We start from the raw sequence: 22,861 nt of genomic DNA, 5'->3' as shown, positions 1-22,861 counted from the left end.
TGCTGGTTCGCGCTTTCGAGGTCGTGCCACTAAATCTGGGGGTGGTAAAGTCTTTCCATCTCGTATGCTTATAGCATTACAATGCTCCTGGTTATCCTGAGACGGCTTTTCTGTGTCACTAGGGAGTGTCCCTGGTTGCCTCTGTTTGAGTGCTCCAGCCAGCTGACCAATTTGGGTTTCTAGGTTTCGCATAGCTGCGCTGTTCTGATTCATGTACTCCTTGACAGAAGTCTCAAAGGATTGAGACTTCCCTTCACCCTTATCCCAGTTTTGTTGGTTCTTCCTGGGATACGGGGGTCGGTTCTGGTAGTTTCCTCCACTTCCTCCAGCACTATTCTGATTCCTCCAGCCTCGGTTATTGTTCCCTTGATAGTTGTTATTGCTCCTGTTGTTGTTGTCATATCCTCCTGCATAGCACACAGCAGCTAGATTGTTACAGTCCTTATATTCATGAGGACCTCCACAAGTGGGGCAACTCTGACTTGATTGAGTCAAGAGAAGTTGCTCAGTTGGTTTTTTCTGTTCCATGGGCTTCCAGTTTTTTATAGTGTTCTGGAGCGAAGCCATTTGTGCTGAAAGAGCATCACCTGAGCTTAGCTCAAGAACTCCTGCTTTCTTAGGAGCACTGTGTCGTGTGGAAGGCCATGAAATATGTTTTTTTGAAAGTTTTTCCAGCAACTGGTAGGTTTCTGGATAAGTAAAGTCCAAAAGATCTCCCCCTGCAGCTGCATCAACAGTTGCTTTCAATGGTGGGGTTAAGCCATGATAAAACGTGTGAATCATGCCCCAATCAGAAACTCCATGATTCGGGCAAATTCGTATCAACTCTTTAAAGCGTTACCACGTTTCATGCAGACTTTCTCCATCATACATTTGAAAGGAAGCTATATCAGCCCTCACTTGGGCTTGTTTTGCTTGGGAGAAAAATCAGGTAACAAATTGTTCCGCCAATTGTTCCCAATTGGTGATGGAGTTTGGGGGCAATGTTCTCCTCCACTCTTTGGCTTTTCCAGCTAAGGAAAATGGAAAAAGCTGCATCCGCATGTTTTCTTCCGAAATTCCATGAACTTTGAAATTATCAACTATCTCAGTGAAATTGTCCAAATGACTGTGAGGGTCTTCCATGGGTAGTCCATGGAACTGACCAGCGTTCATAATCATTTGGAACATTGCAGGTTTTATTTCAAAGTTCGGGATATTCAAATGAGGGGGAACATAGCCTCGTTTTGGACCATTTCTGAAGGGAGCAGCCATATCATTCAATGATGGCCCTCTTTCTTCATTCGGTCCTTGCTCATGATTATGATTTCCATTGTTATCATTGTTTACTACCTCCTCCATTGTAATGTTTCTCAACCTTTGAACTCTTCTTCTATTTCTGAAGGTTCTCTCGGGTTCTGGATCAAAAAGTACTATTTCCAGTCCAAGTTCTGTAGGTTATGTGCTCATACAAATGGAGGAGGTCTATCAAAACAAAAAGACTGAAATCAAATAACAAAAATGTTTCCTTAAAAGAGCCCTTTCTTGCCAAATGATCCCCGGCAACGGCGCCAATTGCTTGGTCGAACCGAGAGCTGCTCGGGAATATCTTTTCTGAGAGCAAGAGTGCAGAGTAATAATCAGGATTGCCAACAGGAACAATCTACTCTGACTAAGAGCAACCCTCTTCAACTATACGCAAGCGTACGTGTCAAGCAATATAGGGTATTGTAGCCCCAGATTTATCGTCCTCAGGGAGCAGTTGTGAAGTAAGAAACGCTAAAGGAAACATAATTTGTAAAATGGAGCAATAAAAGAAAGTACTATTCTCAGCTAAGCTTGACAAAGAGCAATCTCTGGGCAGCTAGTTAAACAATGTTAACCATTCTGAACCAGATGAGCGCAGTGAATGACTTAGCACGATCATTAAATAAAAAAAAACATCAATTTAAGTAACTTCAAGAGCAGTCAATGTAATGAAAGTAAGAGCATCAGCTGGTCAAACACAGTTTAGTTATCGTGAGGGAAAGGTTGTGATAGAAGTTTGAATTAAGATTAATTTCAGAAAAAGTCAAGTAGGTGTCACGGGTTCCATGTTTTCATCCCTTTGGTTAACCCTGCTTGGTAGCATATTTTATAAGTGGATTTTGCTCCTTCCCTTGTTTTGCTATAGGTAAGCAGAGGGCAGGGCCCTACTCTCCACGTTACTCCATAGTACTTGGAGTTATATGCAAGGAAACCATGCTGCCTTCTCAAAAGAGCATGGATTCACATGGCAGTGCTCCCCATTCCAGGTGTTTCTCCCTCCTTTCTTCAGGCTAAACTACCCCAGGATTTTGAGAATGTTCCACACGCCTTTGTCAGTGTTTCATCAACCGAGTGGACCCGGGATGAGGTTGCCAGCCCAAAGGGTTTCACAAAATCAATAAATTAAACCAAAGAGCAACTCAAAATTCATTTATAAAATATGTGTTCCTTACAAAGTTATCCTAAGATAAAAGAGATTACTTCTATGGAACCCTCACCTACTTAGAGGAAGTTAGCTCCTAGTGAGCATTTTTACAAAAAGAAAACAAAGAGATAACGAGTCCTAGGATGGGCGTTGATGATTCCCTTTATGAGGATTGCTTGTTCCTTTTATAGGGTTCTTCATTTGATCTCCATTGTTCCTTTCATCAAGGGTCATGCTTTGTCTAAATCCTCTCCAATCGTAGCCTTGCTTCTTGCCAGCTTGGCCTTAAATGGAAGTGGTTCCCCTTGCTTTTGGCTCCCTTTGTGAGTAGGAGTATCGGATTCAGGGAGGCACCTCCACTCCTTCTGCTGCAGCTGACGTGGCTGCTTTTGATTGCTCAGCTCCCTTGCTTCCGTACTGTAGTAGAGGTAGCACCTCCACCTTCTCTGTTGTGGCTGACGTGGCGGCTTCTCATTGCCTTCTTTGACTGCTGTTGTACTACAGCAGGTTTTTCCTTTCTGCGCAACCCTCCTTCCTCTCTCTTCATTTTGTGGTTCCTTCTGATGGCCTTAGGTGTCCTGAACAAAGCAAACTAACCCAATAGTCATATGTGAAAAAGATAATGTTAAATTTGCTCCAGATCTACCTTAATTCCCATTTTCGGTATTGCTCTGGTCCACTATTCAAAACAGTTGCTCTATTTGGAAAGAAGAAGGTTGAGGGGAGTGATTTATAACCAAACATGGGTTTTGTGGAACAATTTACACTTAATGGGCCTCGACTTTTGAGGACCATCACTAATTCCCAAACTCATATCCTATTATCAGGCCTCAACAGTAGCATAAATAAATTAAAGCACAATGTTAAAAAGAACAGGGAATCAACTTCGACAAAATAGCATTCAGCACAGATTTACGATTGTGGTTCGGGTACCTACACCCAACCTATAAAAAGTTTAGCTCCTATCCATGAGAATGGAGCTTTACAAAACAGTAAAGGAAAACTCAAATATTACAGAATATAAAAAAAAATAAAACTACAGCACTGGTCCTAACAACCGGAATTCACAGTGCTGTAGGGACATGCATAAGGCTCATCATATGAGTCTCATTACAGAACAGAAATAAAAATTCGAAAAAATATTCAGAAGACCAGAAAAATAAAATTCCAAAGCTGAATCAAAGAGAGAGCCCCCTCACTTACTCCTTGCTCTCCTTTTTATAGCTCTCCTTTCCTTCTTTGCACAATATTCCTCTTTTGCTCCAGCTCAGCAGTATGACACGCTGCTTGTGCGCTGCAAGTGGGTGGTCCCCACCAAGCTCCACTCCTCTGCTCAGACAATCTGAATGGAATTGTTGCTCCTTCAACCCGTACACTGGTGTGTGCTCACAATCGCTCCAGCCTCCACTAAGTAACGGATTTTTGTTTAGCTTTTTCGGAACCAAAAGTAGTCGCTAGGGTTTTTCTTTTTGTCTTTCCTTAATGGACTGTGGATGTGGGTTATTTTGGACGGATGAGCGGTAAGAAGAGGACGGTCTGACCTTATGGGTTGATTTGTGGCAAGGGTTAGGGATGGCTTGAGACGAAGCTTCGCAGAGATGAGCACGCTCACTACGGGTGCTAGGGTTTCTCCTTTTTTCCTCTTTCTTTTGGCTTCCGTATTTCCTGACTCTGTCTCTCCTTTCCTTTCTTTTGTTTCTTTTCTTTTCTTGCAATCGTTGGGCTTTGGCTTTAGGTCTGGTCTAGTTGGGCTTTAGCTTTAGGTCTGGCCTAGTCCTTTCCTTCTTCCTTCAGTAACAATTTGGGCCTAAAAATATAACATGTACAGCCCATTAGCATTTGTAACCAACAAAAGATAATTCACATACCTTTTGGGGTATTATAATCACAAAATCAATTCATTTTTCTTCATATGCAATATAAATCACATGCTCTAATCACATACCAGATAACGAATGAATGATTAAGCAAAAGAATGGATGAAAAATGTTATTTGAAAATGATGGTTGATTGGATTCATAAATACATTTTCCGCAGTTCAAGAGTCAACTGTAGTAGGGAATGATGTTCCTCAATGATTTGGAAGTGAAATTGAAATTTCATTAAGAAAAATAGTTATACATTGTATTGAATTTTGGCGGATCCTATTCAACATTAATGTGGATAGGAGACATCCTTGGGGTACGCATATGATCCTATTCAGCATTTTCCAAATTAGCATGTGGAAATGACGTGTCAATGAAATCCAGTCTGACACGTGGCACACATGTTTCACCCCTGATAGCCTCTATATATAGAGCACCCATTTTGCTTTCATTGGTGGACTTGTGTGATTACTTTCTATCTCTCTCTCTCTCTCTTTTCTCATTCATTTTCATCTTCTTTACCATTCTCTCAAGAAAATGAAGGAAAGTGTAGGAAACCCTCTTCGCCTAAAGTCTGTGAACCATATCTCCCTTATCTGCACATCATTGGAAGATTCTATGAACTTCTACCAGAATGTTCTTGGGTTTTTTCCCATCAGGAGGCCAGGATCATTTGATTTTGATGGGGCATGGTAATTTATTATTTGAAACAAACAAGGGATTTCAATTGAAAATATAAATAAATTGCCCAAGTGGCTTCTTGAGATTAAAAATACAAAAAGATGAAAACTTTATCCAAATTTACTTATGTTGTTGTTTTCTATTGGGGAGAAAGTTTTTGATGGGTTTTTCTCACTGAGTTTTGGTTTTATTTATTTATTTTTTATCATGTGATCAATGCACAGGCTATTTGGCTACGGGATTGGAATTCACTTGCTGCAAGCAGAGGATCCAGGGAACGTTCCAAGGAAGACAGAAATTAATCCAAAGGATAATCATATATCATTCCAGGTAAGACTTTAGTACAATGACAATGTTCATTTAAACTGCAAATCAAATGCTTAATTCAATTTGGCTGAGTGCAAAATTGATTGTATTTGTTTAAAGTTCTAGACCCTGTCCCTTATTTAGTTGTAAGATACTTTTTTTCTTTTGTTATACTTTAACATGTAAGAATTTGTATGTATATCATTGTTTTTTTTTTTTGTATGTATATAATTGTTAGACAGTGCTTTGATGAAATGACAAAGTGGTTGAATTTTTTGTCCTTGTGATGAACAGTGTGAAAGCATGGGAGCAGTGGAAAAGAAGCTGAAGGAAATGGAGATTGGTTATGTGCGTGCAATGGTAGAGGAAGGTGGGATCCAAGTAGATCAGTTGTTTTTTCATGACCCTGATGGCTTTATGATTGAGATTTGCAATTGTGATAGCCTCCCTGTGGTTCCCTTAGGGGGTGAGATGGTTAGATCATGCTCTCTAGTGAACCTTCAGATGATGCAGCACCAACAGCAGATACAGCATGTGTGAAGCCTTTGGGGTGGTGAATGTGGAAAAGTTAACTAATTAAACTCCTCCTTTTTATGTTGTCTAGTTGTCAATGTGTCATTCTCTTCTTATGATTATATTCCTTTTGCTATAATAAACAATTCCACAGTTGTTCTTTATAAAAAAAGTATGGTACTTTTGCCAATATCTGAATTTTTTTAAAGTTGGTCATTTCTTACATCATTTGCTAAGTGACCACTTCCTTTTTTTGAGGCCAATTGAAACACATATAAATTACAGCAAATGAGATGATTATGTGGTTAACTAATTAAGTATACACAATAAATTAGAGATAAAATAATTTTCTAATGTCTTTAGCTTCAGCCTTTGTCAACATTCTATCAGGGAAGCACGAAAGTGGCAACTGGCAACTATAGTAGGTAGTGTAAGCAAGATAATTGTTTAGTAAGAATTGCAACCTTGCTCAACTAAAATAAATAATGGAAAAATATACTGCAGCCTTGTTTAGGTCGATAAAATGATATAGATGTTGCCGAATGCTAATTTATTGATTCTTAATTATTTGATTACATAAGGAGCAAGAAAAATTATTTTCTAGATAAACTCAAGATTTTAAAATAAATAACCAATGTGTATGGGATGAACTAACCATCGTGAGTCGAGTTAGGTGAAAATCAAAAACATTTTCATCATGATGTGATCTTTCATAAATGCATATTTGGTATCAACAAACTCGTAGAGATACATGATTTTATATACAAAATAAAATAGTATATCGATGTCGAATATTAAGTTAAAAAATTTCATGTGACAAGCTGACTCAGATGAAAAGTTGAAACTGAAAAATATATAATAGGGATGTAATGTAAGTTATTAATTGTAGATAGGCTGACTCGATATCTACGTAAAGAAACAGAAAAGCAGATTCAGATATGGCAATTTTATGGCACTTATATGATTTCATGGCACCATGGTGAATTTATTGCAACCAACTGGTCCAGCTCACCAAATATTTTAGTTTCAAATGCATGGATTGGGAATGGCTGCAATTGCGAAAAACGACATGTGCTTTATTTCTGATCGTAGCTAAAATTAGGATTTTACTTAAAATTGAAAAGAGGATAAAAAAATATAAAATGTAAAATCCTAACGTAAAAGAAATAGTAAAAAATTATAAAAACATAAAAGTGTTTCAAATTTTGATGAAATTGTTGTGATTAAAAAAAATCATAAAATCACAGATTTAAATCGAAATTTTAACTAGCATAGTCCTGGCTGAAGGTGCTAGATAAATTTAATATAAAATTATCAAATTAATGTTCATTATTTAATAGTTTAAATTTTTAGATAAAATAGTTCTCATGATATCAAAGTCAATGACCAATTATAGTTTTTTTTTTTTGGAAACAATTATAGTTTTTTTTTTAGGTGTGTTTAGGGTTTTTCCTAAGTATTTCAAGATCCAGAATTAATTTTGGGATTGCAACCAAATATAACATTAAGTAGGATTTGAGTCGGTTTCCATGCTAAGCCGGTTTGCTTTGATGGGCTTTCCGAAAATATTGAATTTCACTAGATAGCGCATTGCTGAATGATATTATGGACAAGAGCCCAAATGAGTATTGATTCTTTTTTTCTTTTCTTTTTTTTTGGAAAAAATGAGTATTAATCCTTTGAGTCTGTGGTAGATGTTGGTTCTAAGCCCAAGATATCTCTATATGGGCATTTCACCTTCTGTTATATATTTTCTCATCTTGTGTTTGACCTTTTTAAAAAGTTAGTAACAATAATTTTTTGCATTGTGTGATAATAAATGTGTTTGAATTAATTTATTTCATATTTGAAATATTTCTAAACATACACTAAATATGTCTTATTTTTTACCCATTCGGGAACCTTTTTAAGACATAAATTGTAATTAGTAGTATACTCAGAATTAGTTTGGTTTCCTTTCAAAAAAACGACAGTAAAAAACTCAGATAAATTTTTTATTAAAAAAATATTCATTTTCAATTTTAAGAAAATGTCTGGTTAAAAAAAATAATATTCTATATATGTTCTTGAAACTTTTCTATGCTAAATTCATTTAAAAACACACGCAAATTTCTTAACACGAACATTGAATCGGTGTAATAATATTTATTTATTGGTTTAAAATTTCTATGGTTATTAGAGATAAAATTAACTCCACAAACCACACATAAAAATATATGGATGATGTGGTTTATATCTAAAGCTGATGTCTAAAGACCAAATGGTGGTAGCTCAGTTGGCGCATGGGAGCTGAGCAGGTGGGGGTGAGGACATGTGTTCGAACCTCCCCAGTACCACCTTTTGGAGGAGTTTAAAGCCTTAATGCTGGACCTGCCCCGAATCGGACTAATCGCGAAGAGATGAAGCGATGGAATATTTCAAAAAAAAAAAGCTGATGTCTAAAGAAGTTAAACATCAATTTTCACATAACTAATAGAGCCCCCCATTCATCAATCATTAAAGCTACTTAAAATTCATCTCCTACAAAGTGTGACCACTGCCCACACTTCAAGACCAATTTATCATTAAATACTTTGCTTGAGTAATCCTACCATTTTTTTTCAAGAGTCTTCAGAGAAGAATCAATGATAAGAACCACCTGTGAAATCAGGGATAAAGTGAAAAGTGCAAAATTCTTGTTACATGAAAGACCACTACCAATGGATTAAAATAATTCAATCATATCAAACAGATCTGACATCATATATTAAGTCAAAATCTTGAAATATTAGGTTTATGGGTGAAACTTAATCACACTTGAATATCCAATAAATGATTTCCCAAGAAGGGTTCGATAAAGGTCAATGTAAAATGATTTAAGTTATGCAGGGCCAAAGATCTCGATATGAAGGAGGTAGGTGGATCTCTGAATTTTCAAAAAATCTTGGCATAGAAAACTATATGGTTGCACAACTATGCTCCTACTTTGGATTAGAATTAACATGAAATTTGGACTATAGACAAGAGTGGCTAATTAACCACAAATTCTTTCAACCAGAACTGGATTGCTGGCCTTTGATTCAAAATGATATAATGGAAATAGGACACTGCAACGCATGTGCTGCAACTAGCACAACCTATATATCTTTTTGTTTCTATTTTTATGTACTTCCTTTTGTTTCTAAAATAAAAAATAAGATGAGATACCATTTTAATGTTAATATTAAAATCATTAGAAGAGAAGCATGCGAATGAGGTATATGAAGGATCTATAATTTCCATTATATGTAGTAGACCTTACAGTCATAATTCATAAGCCAAATGAAGAACACATATAGTCAATACAGATAATTCATTTATGCACCACTTTTGCAAGCACTGTCTAATTATTCTGTACCTTGTTTCTCTTATCTCTCTAAACCATGCTTCAATATTAAAGAGCGGAAAAAGAAACAACAAATCATGCAATAGAAATGTTACCTACACAAGCTTATGTAGTTACAATAGCCATACAGGGGAAAGATTTGTTTATAAACTTTCTTTTTTTTACAAACTTACAAACTACAATATGTCTGACCAGTAATACTCTACTTAAGAGTGTATTACCGGTCAGACATAATATAATTTCTAAGAGTTTGTAAATATAATTTTTCCTTAACCATATATCATATGATAGAAATATTTAATAAAAGGATAATTGGTAGTGCTAGAGCCCCCTTGCAAGCATTTGCTCGTAATTCTCAATGGATTGGAGCCTTTGAATGAGAAGCTGTTGCCTGAAGTTCTTGATGAAGGCATCAGCACTGGCGTTGATGTCTTCGATGGGCTTCCTCTCTAGCTTCTTTGTCTCAGGGGCTTCTTTCTTCATTACCCCATTTGAACTTGTGTTTCTCTTCTCTTCCTCTCTTTGTTCGTTTGATGAAGAAGCTTGTTGCTTGTGGAGTGAAGGTTGGATATAGCTCCTTCTAATCATTGTTGCTTCTCTAAGCCTGAATTGTGTTAACAATGAAATGGATGCTTCATAGGCACCCTCATGTGCTTCCTTATATAGATAAAGATATATTATATGTTTACCTAAAAGAAAAAGAAGTTATATTATATTGTTAGCAACAATTAAAAGGGAATATGTAATTTCTACTTCTACTTTCTAATTGATAGATGCCTTTATTTCCCTCACCTTAATCTTCGTGTTTACTTTTTACCTTGCCCCCACACCCCTGCTCTTCCCTTCAAACTAAAGTTAAAAGCAAAAAGATGTGGAGAATATCTAGCTGGTCCAATATGCTAAGCGTAGTAAATGCATACGCTTGTCAATGACACACAAATATTAAAATCAATTTGTCAATTGGTTGAAGAAAGCATAATGCTTTTCCTCATTCAGTAAGTGTGACGTTAATATCACATTTTTCACATCTATATTATAAATAACTTTATTATTATTATTATTTTGGAAACATACCATAATTACGTAAACAACCAATTCAATTCAAAAACTTAAGTTATTGGGTGAGGCTACATTAATGGTTTTATATAACTCTAACACGCTCCCTCACATATAAGAGCCCATTGAACTTGAAGAGTGGATGATACATCAGACCTCAGCCTACCTGTGTTCAGAAATTCCACAAGTGAAAGTGAGGGGCGGTGATGATCCAATCCGTGACACAAAAACTCTAATACCATGTAAAAAATCAATTCAACCCAAAAGCTTAAGTTGTTAGGTGATGTTACATTAATGATTTTATATAACTCTAACATATTTCTTTTTTTTTTGGAAATAACTCTAACATATTTCTTCGAGGCGAGTAGGTTCTCCCCGATAACCCCACAAGTTTTGGCTCTTTGAGCCGGCTATAAAACTAATCCGGAGTGCGGAGCGGGCCAGGGATAAAGATTTTAAGCCCCTCGCAAAGGTGACATGTGAGGATCGAACCGAAGTACTTTCCTTTCTACTATTCAACTCTAATGCAGCAACTGACTTACACATTTTGGTAAATAACTTTATTATTTGAACTGTATAACATGTCAACAAAACACTTAAAATAATTAGTACGTATGACTTCAGGCTGGAGAAATGGAATCCAATTTCTACATTTACTCTCTATGCATCAAATGATTTTCTCCGTACATGCAAAGCAAGAGATGATTGCATTCCTTTACTAATGCATTTCTCTATTTAGAAGGGTTTATTTATTTAATTATTAAAATGAGAATTTTATTTAAAGTAGGAGAAATTTCAAAGCTGTAACAGTGAAATTGCCTTTTCTGAAGTTTGAAGTTTCAGCCTTTCAGGGTCAAAGTAGATCTTATCCACCAATTGTCATAGTCCCACACGGATGTGCCATGTACAGGAGACCATTCCATTCCATCTTGCGGCTTAAGACATGGTCATATGGATTAATGCCTTTGAAAACGCCATGTTTGACGAGTCAAGTAATTAGGACAATGCTTACTTTAATTGAATTCTGAAGACTAATTAATGGGCAACATTTAGTACGCATCTACACCGACCTCCCTAAGCTATATACATAGGGATAGGATCCGTTTACAAACTTTTTTTGCAATTACACTAATGTAAGACCGGTCGTACACTGTGGGATTAATGTAGGACCGATCCTACATAGTGTAGTTTGTAAGAGTTTGTAAACAAAAAAATTTGTAAATATAACCTGCCCCATATACATATTAGACTAGAATAGGTGCATTGCATGCACAAAGGTAAGAAAATGAAATGAAATTTAAAAATCAAGATACGCATGTGATTGAGACTTGAGAGGCATGGGAAGCTGCTATACCACATGGGGTTCTTAATTATTAATACATGTCCACACTCCATACTCCACACCATATCCTAGAAATGCCAAAAATGTTAATAGGGAAACCTCTCTGCATTACTTACTTATGCCCATATAGAAGTACCTTTTATGAAGTCTTGACTCTTGAGTGAGCCTCCACCGTCCATCGCCATTAATGTGTGGTTGTTGAATACTGTTCTTGTTATTTGGCTATAAAATAAAAGTGTTTGATAGAGGAGAAAAAAAAATTTACTTGAAAAAATAAGTTTAGTAGGAAAGTTAAAAAAAAAATTATTTAATAAGCCGAAATATTATCCGAAATATTGGTGTAAATTTTCTAAGTCTATTTTGATTGAATGTAAAATATTATTGAAAAAATAGGATGATTTTATGAAAATATGTTAGACTCTCACTCTCTCTTGAGCTTTCTTTTGACATATTAAGTCAAAGGATATTTGTGTCCTAAATTGAGAAATGCTATTTTTTTATTTGCTGGGGTAATGAGAATACAACCCTCTCAAATGGTCAAATTTTGCCAATATTACACATAATAGTATATTGTTATGTAAATGAGATTGATAGGAAAATTATTTAAAGTATGCTATCAAACGTTGTATTTTTGGATATTCATCTTCACTTTCCCAATCATTCTAAAAAAAACCTCTTACCAAAACAGTTTTGTAAAGGGTAATGCTGAGGGGACATAAAGCATTATCATAAATTATAGACATAAACATGTGATGAATAATAAAAATGCTAAAGTACGTTAATTACGATTATAGAATATACAATATTAACTATTATTTTATATGATGAATTTGAATTACAAATTGTAAAATATATTTTGTATGGGTTTACCACATTCAAATTGACTTGAATTGTATGCAATTCAAAAGAGATAATTCAAAAGAGATTTTATTGATTATATATCTAGCTGTTAATGATATATAACGAAAAGAATGATAAACTTAGAGGGCATAATAATGTTCAAACTTGAGTTTTAGATATTTTTCGATGAAACAAATTTTTTAATATTATTAATTATGAAAAAAAGTATGTGAAATATTTATATTAGTGGTCTAGTTATAAACTCAAACATAAGCAAACATCTTTTTAGTATACTTCTATTCTGAGTTGAAGGAAAATAAGATAAAATAAGGTAAAACCTTATTACAAAAAAATAAAAAATAAGGTAAAATCTTTAACAGAAAAATATTTCTGCAGTTAATGCAGATAATTTATCTGCATTTACTTTCAAAATAACGTTATTTTGGAATTGAAAAATTAGAAAATTATAATTATAAATACTATAATAACGTTGAAATAAATTAAAATTACAAAAACACCATGATTTTCGCCTCAAAACAACGTCGTATTGGGCTTACTGCGGATAACTTATCCGCAGTAACTGCAGAAAAAGTGAACATAATCTTTAAATAACAATTAATCTCTAGAGTGTCTCTATTATAAGGGATAATCTTTCTAACGCATTCTTTATTATTAGATAAATTTCATGTGGATTTCACTAAAAACTTAGGTCTACTCTGTTTTTAATGAGACCTACATAATATTCGTTTAATAATAAATAATATGTAAAAACATTTAGGTAAGTGCTTGTCATTTTAAATGATACAACTTTGTGTCATTTTTAATTAAATTATGTCATTTTATTGTGTTTTTGATATTTTTTTCATTTTTAATTTTTTTATAAAATTAGAAGAAAAAAAGTGGATAAGAGAAAATGAAAAAATACACTAAAATAACATAGTTTTATTAAAAATAATATGAAATTATATTATATTTATTATTTATATTATTTAAAATAATAAATACTTTTTCCAAAAATATTTTACACACTAAAATTATTCATAATTGGGCTTTTATGCAAATAGCCATCACTCTCTTTGGTCGTGATAATGATGCAGGCCGAAGCCTAAAACCAAGCCCAGCCCATATTCAGAGTTAACCCAATAAAACATTGAAATGATGACTTAATTGTAACGAGCATAGTTATCTTATTTTAATTATGAGAAAAATATTTGTCCTTTTAACTAATATAACTTATATTATTTCACTCATATAAAGAGATAAAATTCACATCTTTATTTTTTTGTTCATTTTTTATCCTCTATTATCTATCTATTTTTCTCACTTAAAATGACATAACTTTACCTCCTTTAAAAGATTTTCCTTTAATTATTTCGTCCCTCGCATTATTATTTATTTACAGCTCAATTTTTAATTCTAATCGTAATTATTTGCACAGGTTAGTTTTAAAATTTACCAAATTTGAATCGAGTTTTACAGATTTAGATATTAACTCTTACATTACATAGCAATAACTTGTGGATTAAATTGCTAATATATCCTAAACTCTTAGATGGTGAAAATTAAAGGGTATATTGCTTATGAGGAGATAATAAACATACATAATAAAAATGTATGGTTTTCATATAAATAGAAGAGAAAAATAAAATAACATAAAAGTATACACTTTTACTTTTATATATGTTAAAGATAAATTTATGAAGTAAGATATTGTAACAACCAATTAAGAATGTTATTACTAATCAATTTCACCGTGATCTAAGGTTATATTTATTTTTATGTATAGTTATGATTCTTAATATTTAATACTTTATATTTATTTTTATTTTTGTATGGTTATGATTTTTCATATTTAATGCTTTCACAATAAATATGAGGAATCATAACCATCCAAATCCAAAGATGGAAATGAAGAAATTAATATAATTATTGAATTAACATAATCGATCTATCTATCAGTTAAATTGATTGATAGTAATATTAATAGTAACGTTGTGTGAGCATACCCATAAATTTATATCCTAAACATTAAATCCAAAATTAAAAAAAAAATTAAATTAGTGGAAAGCAGAAAGCATGGAAGCGCTGCGGCGGTTAGCGGCGTCGTTCCGTTTGCGTCTGATTCCGATATGTGTTCTCCTAAACTGTCTCGTAACACCTTCGGCTTCAGATAACACCACAAATGGAACCTCAGTATCGACGACGACGACGAGTCGTTTCATGTTCAGCTCGGCGGCAGCAGCATCATCATCTTCAGGATGGTTTGAAAAATTGAACTTGCCGAAAATTGTGAAAGCTGGAGACCCTGTTCTGCACCAGCCAGCGCGTGAAGTTGATGCCGTCGAGATGAAGTCTGAGAAAGTGCAGAAGATCATCGATGACATGATTCGGGTTATGAGGAATGCTACTGGTGTTGGTCTTGCTGCACCACAGATTGGAATTCCCTTAAGGGTTTGTTTTTAGGGTTACCCATTTTGAAATGTGTGTAAAAATTAGTCCTTTTTTTCGTGTTGTGTATACTTTCTATTAACTTGGAGAATGCTGGAATAATAATGAGAAATATGTGAATAATTTTATGAGTTAGACAAAATGCATTTCTATAAAAGCATGCGTTTTTTGTATTTTTATGTATGCAGATAATTGTTTTGGAGAATACAGAAGAATATATGAGTTATTTTACAAAGGAAGAGATCGAAGCACAAGATAGTAGACCTTTTGATCTTTTGGTATGTACATCTGCAAACAAAAGGAGAGCATTGAAATGAAATTCACGGTTTTGTCCTCAAGGACTGTTACTTCCATAATACATACGAGTTTAATGTGTGTCATTTAAAAGGACACAAGTTGTGTTGTTTTAGTGACTTACACAAAGTATGACCGGTCATATTTTGTATAAATCTAAAAAGTTTTTATTTTATTTTATTTTACAAGTCAGGGATGTGACTGGAGAGAGAGGAAGAGAAAAAGCAACTTTTCAGATTTACACAAAGTATGACTGGCCATACTTTGTGTAAATCAACTGAAATGACACAAACTTGTCTCCTTTAAAATGATACTCTTTTTTCCCAATACACATTCATTCAGTTCTCTTGAGGCAGGTTATCCTTAATCCCAAGCTTAAGAAGAAGAGCAACAGGACTGCCCTATTTTTTGAAGCGTGCTTGAGGTGTGGCAATAATTTATTAACAACTTTTTCACTTTATCCTTTTTCTGTTACCATGCTTTCTTTGCAGATTATCAATCGGTTCTCGTTCGGGTTCATTGTATGATTCTGTGACTCTTGATATTAAACTTATAGGAATTGTACTTATCTTAATTGAATATTTAAGCTGTATGTCCAGACTCTTGATATTGTTGTTGCTTTCTTGAGTAAGAAAACTTCATCTGAAATTTCATGGACCAATATTATACCCTTATTTTTTGTCAATTACTTTAGCATAATAAAGAAGACCAAGATGCAATAATCGAAGCAAATTCTATGACATCATCTAATGATTTTCTTTTAACCTATATCATTATGTGTATATATGCTTCCATTTAAACAAATGCTTCAGAGTTGATGTGATTGAAGTAGCAAAATCCTAATTTTCTTCCACAAACATGGATTCTTTATTTGGTGATACATCTCAGTTGACATCCATGTAACCAATACATAACAGCGTTGCTAATATTTATAAATTAACCAGAAGATGATTGTTTGGATTTGCTTAGATGATTTCAAAACACTGTATTCCCCAAATACTGATCTGGCTTATTCTTAAGTTTATCTTACTCAACCCTATGTATGTCAGACTTTTAAAATCTGGTGGGAACTTGTATTTGTTTTTTTCCCTTTTTTTCTTCTTTTGTTAAATGTGACATCCAATATTCATTAGCTTTTGTGGAGGTTTAACGCTTAATTTAAACATTTCTAGATTTTAATTTGTCAATATTGAAGTACCATGAGTATAATGCACGAACATGGGTGCAGTTCCCCAAAGGGGCATGTGCAATAGAACAGTAGGATCTCTTAATATTATCCAGCCCTCTTATTGTAAATATGCCACTTTTTGAGTGAGATTTTCCTCCAGCCTAATTGGATTTATTGGATTAATTATTGATGTAGGTAATAGCCTTTTCAATAGTGTAGTCATAATTTAAAAAATGATAATTCTGGCTTACTTTATATTTTTGTGGCAATATTGTCTGCGACTATGATATATCCAGGGTACCATGAACATCTTCATCTGTAATAACATTTTGCAGTGTTAATGGATATGGAGCTGTGCTAGAGCGGTACCTTGATGTTGAGGTTGAAGGTTTTGATCGTTATGGTGAAACCATCAAAATTAATGCTTCTGGTTGGCAGGCCCGGATTTTACAACATGAGTGTGATCACCTGGATGGAATCCTGTATGTTGATAAGATGACACCTAGAACTTTCAGAAGTGCAGAAAATACGAATCTTCCTCTTGCCCATGGGTGCCCCAAACTTGGCCCTCGCTAATGCTGGTTTTTGAGCTTGAGGCTGGAGTTGCCTCTGGTAAGGGCATCAACACAAGTTACTTGTGCACGTTAGTGGAAACTTGACATTTTTTAGATAGTAGCATGTTAGTCCAGATGCATTATGTTAGAAATATTGTCTCCATTTGGGAATAAGTAAGTTTCCCCCAATTTTCATTGTTATTGTTGAGATATATAAAATCATCAATGTAGCCTCACCCAATAGTTTAAGCTTTTGGGTTGAATTGGTTCTTTACATGGTATCAGAGTCTCGGTGTACCGGATTCGATCCTCACCGCCGCCCACTTTCTTTCTAGTGGAATTTTTTTCTTCACACAGGTAGGTGAGCCTGTGTATTGTCCACTCTTCAAGTTCAGTGGACTCTCGTGTGAAGGGACGTGTTGAGATATATAAAACATTAATGTCCTCACCCAATAGCTTAAGCTTTTGGGTTGAATTGGTTCTTTACAATTATCATGTTGCAATAATTGTTATTGCAATCTGATCAATTCGCTTCAAATAAGTTTCAATACCTTAGATATTGATTTAGCCTAGCTTTTTTCTAACTCGTGTATATCTTATGACAATTTGGATTTTTTCTTTCTTTTTTTTTCTTTGTCGGTATGATGTTGGGTGTTTTTTAATGGACATTCCAGGTGGCTGCTTCTGCTTATACCACTTGAGCTCATCTTCTGACTTATTCTATCCTAGTGATGCTATGAAGATGCAGGAGAATTTGCACTTCTAATGCATGAAAGTGGTACAAAAGTTCTTGTTAGTGTTAAGAAAAACCATTTGAATGTGTTTTAACTTGTTTGTACGGTTGAGCCTAATTTTGTAGTGAAATTATTCAATCATGATGTTTATTGTTTAGAGACAAGACGAGACTTAAAACAGATCATCGGAATTTGACCTAAAAGAAAAGAGCAGACAATAAGGAAAATAACTCAACGTTGAAAGTGCATGCATATATACGAATTATATACAGTGTTCAACATATCTTAATTCCCCGTAAACAATAGTCTGCAAAATAATTATTAAGGGATGCATGTACTCATTTTAATATGTACACACTACCTTGTTCAGACGGAATGAATAGCAGGGTTTGACTCTAACCAGACATTCTGTCTAATGAAATCATTACTGCTTGAAAAACAGGCAGGAGGATACACCATACCCCGACTAGAACCATGGGCTTGCCAGCAAGAAGATCTTGTGATTCCTCCGAACATTGATGCAAGATAAATATTTTCCAGATATAATCGTTCACATGGTAAAGCATCACTGCAAGCAAATTTAATTGCTTCTTCGGTGGCTGAAGTTCCTTCAATATCAATGAAAGATATGTTCCCCAATTTCACAGCCGAAGTCTGCATTCAGATACAGGACATTACATTCTTGCATATCATACTTTAGATTCAGTTTAATTACGTTATTACAACACGAATGTTTGTATCATATTTTAAAGGAAACATTAAGGACTAATCCTCCTTAGAGATTGAGAAGAATGTGCGATTCTAATGATATATGATCAATGCATATAATGCAATCACCTATTATATTCTCCAAATCATAATTTTTTTTCAAAACCACATAGGCTATTCCCTCAATGATCATACAGGCATATTTACATAACGACCCTGCAAAAACCTCCAAAAATTCAATACCTGATTCTCACATGGATGTCGTGAATCACAGTAGTATTGATCTATTATTATTGGATTGGACACATTTTCCATCAAGATATTCTGGAATGTGATCTTGGAGGCAAAACCATGCCCGCCCTGACGAAAATTTGAGGTTAAGTCAGTCCATTTGTACATCAGTGTATGACATACGAAGCAAAGAAAGTGCTTCAGTTGTGAAGAAGCTTACCTGCCATGTTTTGATTCTCACCCCATTATCAGTGTTGTAAAGGTAAGCTCCATTAACATTTATGTTTTCCACCTTCTCCCATGCCTTCGATTTTCCCAAGCTACCAATGCTGAAGAATAGGTTCCAGTATCGGTTAACAGTTATTCTACTACTTAATGTCTTAGTAAACTCAAAGTGAAAATTACTTTCACCTTATGCCATGGCCTGGACCACAAGTAATGTTTCTGATCTGGACCCGCGAAGAATTTCTTACTATTGAGATGCAGTCATCACCTGAAATTGAACATGGTGCAGTGAAATATTTTTCTTCTGACACATTACTTGGTCACAAAGTTTATTCTGGAACTTCAAACAAGTCAACAATCAAATTCATCATTGCACTTTCACAGAGTTTATTCTGGAACATGTTTATTTGTTTCTTATATTGCACTTTCGTTTAATTTTATAAATGATTTACCCATTTGCTTGGAATTTCACAATTACATTATTGCTGGTTTGCTGCTCAAGTTGCACATGCATTTTCTTACCTGATCTTTCATGTTTTCTAACAACAACATCAAACTTGGTCCGAAGTTATTAAGAAGCTATACATGCTGAAAATAACATGTAAGAATTTACATGCATATCATATTCAGACAGTTCCACAATCCCCCCCAAAAATAAAATCTGATATCTATTCAGTTTATTCATTGTTATCATACGATTCCAAGAACATTAAACTAGTGTGATTTCATTCTGCTGATCCTAATTTTTACTAATAGGAGGTATGTATGTTTTCTAAAATAAGACTCACTATTTAATAATTATATTATCTAAAGTAAATTACATGTTAAAATTACTGCTGAAACCATAATATCTTTCAAGAAAAGTACAGCTAATATTTTGCACTTGGTTGAGGATAACCTACCTGTTCTAATTACACTATCCGTGATCTCAACCCTCTTTGCAGCACTGACGTGGATTCCATCAGTATTAGGGCTGAACGCAGGTGCTAATACCTTGAGATTGGATGCAACAACCCGCATACAGCTATTGAATGCCATGTGCATTTGTTGGCTATTTAGCAGCATAAGGTTTCTGACTTTCAGATTCTTGCATCTATGAAAAGTCAGGGCCTGCAGTGTAAATGTGGTTTATATTCAGCTAATAGAAGGCTTAAGTAATGTATCAGATTAGGTAAACGAACTGTTTTGCTCCATATTTTGAAGCTGCCACTAACCGTTGGAGCAGGATGACATGGCTGCAACATGATATTTTGAATTCACTTTAGTTACACAGATGATTAAACTTCAACTAAATATGAATTTAAGCTTGCCAGGTAGCAATACATTTGTGCGGTTGATCTTGCAAGATCTGGCCCACCATTCCTGTCCCATTCCATTGATCCTCCCTCCACCATCTACAGCAAGGTGTTTCACCCCATGGAAGTAAAGCCATTTGCGCTGATTTAAACCATCCCAAACTGCAGGATCTTGAGGTGCAACTATTGTACCAGAGATCTATTATAAATTTGAAAGTAATCAAGTAAATAAAACATTTTCCATGAAGACATACTTCATTCAGGAATTGAAAGATGCAGATGACAAAAATTTACTGCAATATCTAGGAGATTAAACTCTTGTTGCATACCATCAAAGTGATCTTAGATCGACAAGGCCCACCTATGTCAGTTGGATGTATAAGAAAAGTTTTCCCATATGGAAAAACAACCTTTATAGACCCAGAGAGAGAACAAGCGATATTCCAAGCTTCTAAGAAGGCCTGAAAAAGATAAACAAAGTCAAGAGACGGTTTAATAATATCACGGTGACCGTGTATTGTGTTTGCTGTTAAAGGTGGAGAGATTCCTAATCCTACCTAGTTCTGTCAGACAAATTATCAAATATTTATCAGCTATCATGAAAGGAAAGAAAACTGGACTGCATGAATAATCAATTATTTACATGTATTTTGCATGTTTATTCTCATTGATTTGGCATAAACATTTGCAAGTAATGAATCTCAATACTTTGCTCAAGTTTTAAGAAGAACCACCACCCCACTTACCCTCCTCTATTATTGACACTCTGAATAAACATCATTCCTTCAACTTAAAATTTTTAAGAAAATTGGTTCAATAACTTTCACTGATTTTCTTGTTGCAGTAAAGTCTCTAGAAATACTTGCTTATTTACAGCATTATGAGACGATGGTTACATCTTTTAGAACATGAAAAATCTTGAAAAAAATAAAAATAAAAATGAACCCACAACGTCAAATAAGCTGAAAACCACAAAAGTTGAGGCCTTTAAACAAGAAAATCATCATTCCAATGGTGGGGAACAGAGGACAATAAGAAAAAAAAACAATTTCAGCAGAGGATCACCAAATATAGAAAAGCGATGAAAAAGTTTTAAAATTGAGTCATTACCTGGGTGTCATTATGAAGGCCATCCCCTTTAGCACCATAATCACAAACAGAAAGAACCCGTTTAGATCTGGTTCGGGTTTTGCTCAACCCTGAATGTGAGAGCTGAATAACAGAGTCAAAACCTTCTGCATGAGGGAGATATGGACTTACAAGTATATTTACATGAATGAAGATAATGACAAATGTTGAAGATGAACAATATACGAGGTTCTTCATTTTCTGTCAGATTCAGACCAATTCTGAATTCAAATGATACAGACAATAACCTGCTGATACAATGTTACAAGATTTTATTGGTTTAGCTAGTTACTTGCTGTTAACTAGGAGCAGTCGGTTACCCACTAACATGCAAGAAAACATCAACCCCTTTTCTATAAATGAACACTCGCAAATTTAATAAAACAAAAAGTGGGTAACCACATTTCAAACAAAATACACACTTCATAAAAGTCATGAAGTTATATCAGTGTCACTTGGGCCAAGAGAGTTGTTGTCTATATTTATGAAATTGGACACAAATTTAAAGGATGTATTTATCTCATGTTGCATGAGATAATTATAGATAAAATAGTGGGATCTACTATTTAAAAAAAATAGTAAATCTCACTATTTTGTCTCTATTGCATGAGATTGTTATCTCATTATTTCTCTAAATTTAATATATCTAAATTGAATCTGAATGTCATAAAAATTTTATCTAAATCTAATTGTTATATTCAGGATTTGTTATGTCAAAGCAAGAAAAATTCAAACATTTATGTTGAACAAGCAAAATATCTTACCTAAAAAAATAATAGCAACACATTATTTGATATTCTTTTTTCATTACATTATTTATTATTTGATGAAATTATATGTTAGTTTCATTAATAGAGAGTATATCCAAATTATTTGAAGGGAGCAAAATAAGATTTTATAAAACAGTAAAGAAAATGTTAAAAAGAAAATATCAATTATATGTTTCTAGCTGGATAGCAACAAGATTGTATAATTTGGCCGTAGAATTCGTCTTTATGTTGGTCCAACACTTGCAAGAGGCGAAATTTCCTTCTCTAGGTTCTCTTGAAATCTTGTTCTTTTCTCATTTGGATGAGTGAATCCATATGATGAAATTTTGGAAGTCCTGTCCCGCGCGCCAAACAGACAAATTTTTTATCCAAAGAGGTGTAAAAAAAAATTGGAGAATTGAAGTGGCTGAATTAATCTAATGCGTTGTGAAAAGAAATGGCTATAGGGAAGAGGAAAGTGGGTCACTTTTTTTTTGTTTTTTTTTTTTTTGAGATATTTTATTCAGTTCATCACTTCGCGCGACTAGACCGATTTAGGACGAGATCGGTACTACCATTATTATTTGATGAGAATGAGTCACTTTCACAAATGACTTAACAAAGAGGCTTCATCATGAGTTTAAGGTAAAACAGTTAAGTTTTTCTCATCAAACTTGGAGAGAACTATAAAATTAAAATTGTTATAACATTATTTCAATTAATACAATACTGATCTAACTGAATTAAGTCACGAGAGATGTATGGAAATATTTATTTAGCCTTGCTTATATCATAGATGTCATACGCTATTCATGATTTATGCCAAGTAATCAATTTTCGTCAAATAGTAAGAAATTAGTAACGTGACTTGTATTTTGCCACCCCCTCAGCCTTTTTGTTATACACTGCTTTCATAACTTTATGCATTT

General features: G+C 34.2%; 3 protein-coding genes across 5 annotated transcripts; 2 read left to right on the top strand and 1 right to left on the bottom strand.

Moving 5' to 3' along the window:
• Window positions 1–3,128: 3,128 nt before the first annotated feature.
• On the top strand, window positions 3,129–5,965 carry LOC133284877 (glyoxylase I 4-like). Of its 2 annotated transcripts, XM_061482000.1 has the most exons (4): window positions 3,129–3,146; window positions 4,831–4,988; window positions 5,202–5,307; window positions 5,578–5,965. In XM_061482000.1, the coding sequence occupies exons 2-4, from the start codon at window positions 4,834–4,836 to the stop codon at window positions 5,821–5,823; spliced, it is 507 nt and encodes a 168-aa protein (XP_061337984.1). In that variant the 5' UTR covers window positions 3,129–3,146; window positions 4,831–4,833; the 3' UTR covers window positions 5,824–5,965. The 2 variants fall into 2 exon arrangements, with proteins under 2 accessions (XP_061337984.1, XP_061337983.1); XM_061481999.1 differs by lacking the exon at window positions 3,129–3,146 and having other exon boundaries at window positions 4,769–4,988.
• An 8,503-nt stretch (window positions 5,966–14,468) lies between these two features.
• LOC133284876 (peptide deformylase 1A, chloroplastic/mitochondrial-like) lies at window positions 14,469–18,127 on the top strand. 2 transcript variants are annotated; one of them, XM_061481997.1, is made up of 5 exons: window positions 14,469–14,849; window positions 15,035–15,124; window positions 15,497–15,564; window positions 16,644–16,920; window positions 18,039–18,127. In XM_061481997.1, the coding sequence occupies exons 1-4, from the start codon at window positions 14,475–14,477 to the stop codon at window positions 16,882–16,884; spliced, it is 774 nt and encodes a 257-aa protein (XP_061337981.1). In that variant the 5' UTR covers window positions 14,469–14,474; the 3' UTR covers window positions 16,885–16,920; window positions 18,039–18,127. The 2 variants fall into 2 exon arrangements, with proteins under 2 accessions (XP_061337981.1, XP_061337980.1); XM_061481996.1 differs by lacking the exon at window positions 18,039–18,127 and adding an exon at window positions 17,537–17,895.
• LOC133284875 (probable polygalacturonase At1g80170) lies at window positions 17,955–21,401 on the bottom strand. The gene is made up of 9 exons (XM_061481995.1): window positions 21,166–21,401; window positions 20,385–20,516; window positions 20,084–20,254; window positions 19,975–19,995; window positions 19,663–19,870; window positions 18,947–19,028; window positions 18,756–18,864; window positions 18,548–18,664; window positions 17,955–18,250 (listed from the first exon to the last, which is right to left on the bottom strand). The coding sequence occupies exons 1-9, from the start codon at window positions 21,379–21,381 to the stop codon at window positions 17,963–17,965; spliced, it is 1,344 nt and encodes a 447-aa protein (XP_061337979.1). The 5' UTR covers window positions 21,382–21,401; the 3' UTR covers window positions 17,955–17,962.
• Window positions 21,402–22,861: the final 1,460 nt, after the last annotated feature.

The sequence above is a fragment of the Gastrolobium bilobum genome, unplaced genomic scaffold, assembly GCF_033153095.1.
Source record: "Gastrolobium bilobum isolate Gb01-03AN ecotype WA unplaced genomic scaffold, APGP_CSIRO_Gbil_v1 utg9753, whole genome shotgun sequence".
NCBI classification, from domain to species: Eukaryota; Viridiplantae; Streptophyta; class Magnoliopsida; order Fabales; family Fabaceae; genus Gastrolobium; species Gastrolobium bilobum.
This window is presented reverse-complemented; position numbering and strand designations above follow the sequence as displayed.

Bases quoted from the DNA above. Each gene is read 5' to 3' on its own strand.
- LOC133284877 (XM_061482000.1), top strand. From the start codon at position 4,834: ATGAAGGAAAGTGTAGGAAACCCTCTTCGCCTAAAGTCTGTGAACCAT. The intron at 4,989-5,201 runs GTAATTTATTAT...ATCAATGCACAG, and splicing joins TTTGATTTTGATGGGGCATG to GCTATTTGGCTACGGGATTG. The intron at 5,308-5,577 runs GTAAGACTTTAG...TGTGATGAACAG, and splicing joins ATAATCATATATCATTCCAG to TGTGAAAGCATGGGAGCAGT.
- LOC133284876 (XM_061481997.1), top strand. From the start codon at position 14,475: ATGGAAGCGCTGCGGCGGTTAGCGGCGTCGTTCCGTTTGCGTCTGATT. The intron at 14,850-15,034 runs GTTTGTTTTTAG...TTATGTATGCAG, and splicing joins AGATTGGAATTCCCTTAAGG to ATAATTGTTTTGGAGAATAC. The intron at 15,565-16,643 runs GTGTGGCAATAA...AACATTTTGCAG, and splicing joins TTTTTTGAAGCGTGCTTGAG to TGTTAATGGATATGGAGCTG.
- LOC133284875 (XM_061481995.1), bottom strand. From the start codon at position 21,381: ATGAAGAACCTCGTATATTGTTCATCTTCAACATTTGTCATTATCTTC. The intron at 18,665-18,755 runs GTAAGCTTCTTC...AATTTTCGTCAG, and splicing joins TGAGAATCAAAACATGGCAG to GGCGGGCATGGTTTTGCCTC. The intron at 18,251-18,547 runs GTATTGAATTTT...ATCTGAATGCAG, and splicing joins GACATCCATGTGAGAATCAG to ACTTCGGCTGTGAAATTGGG.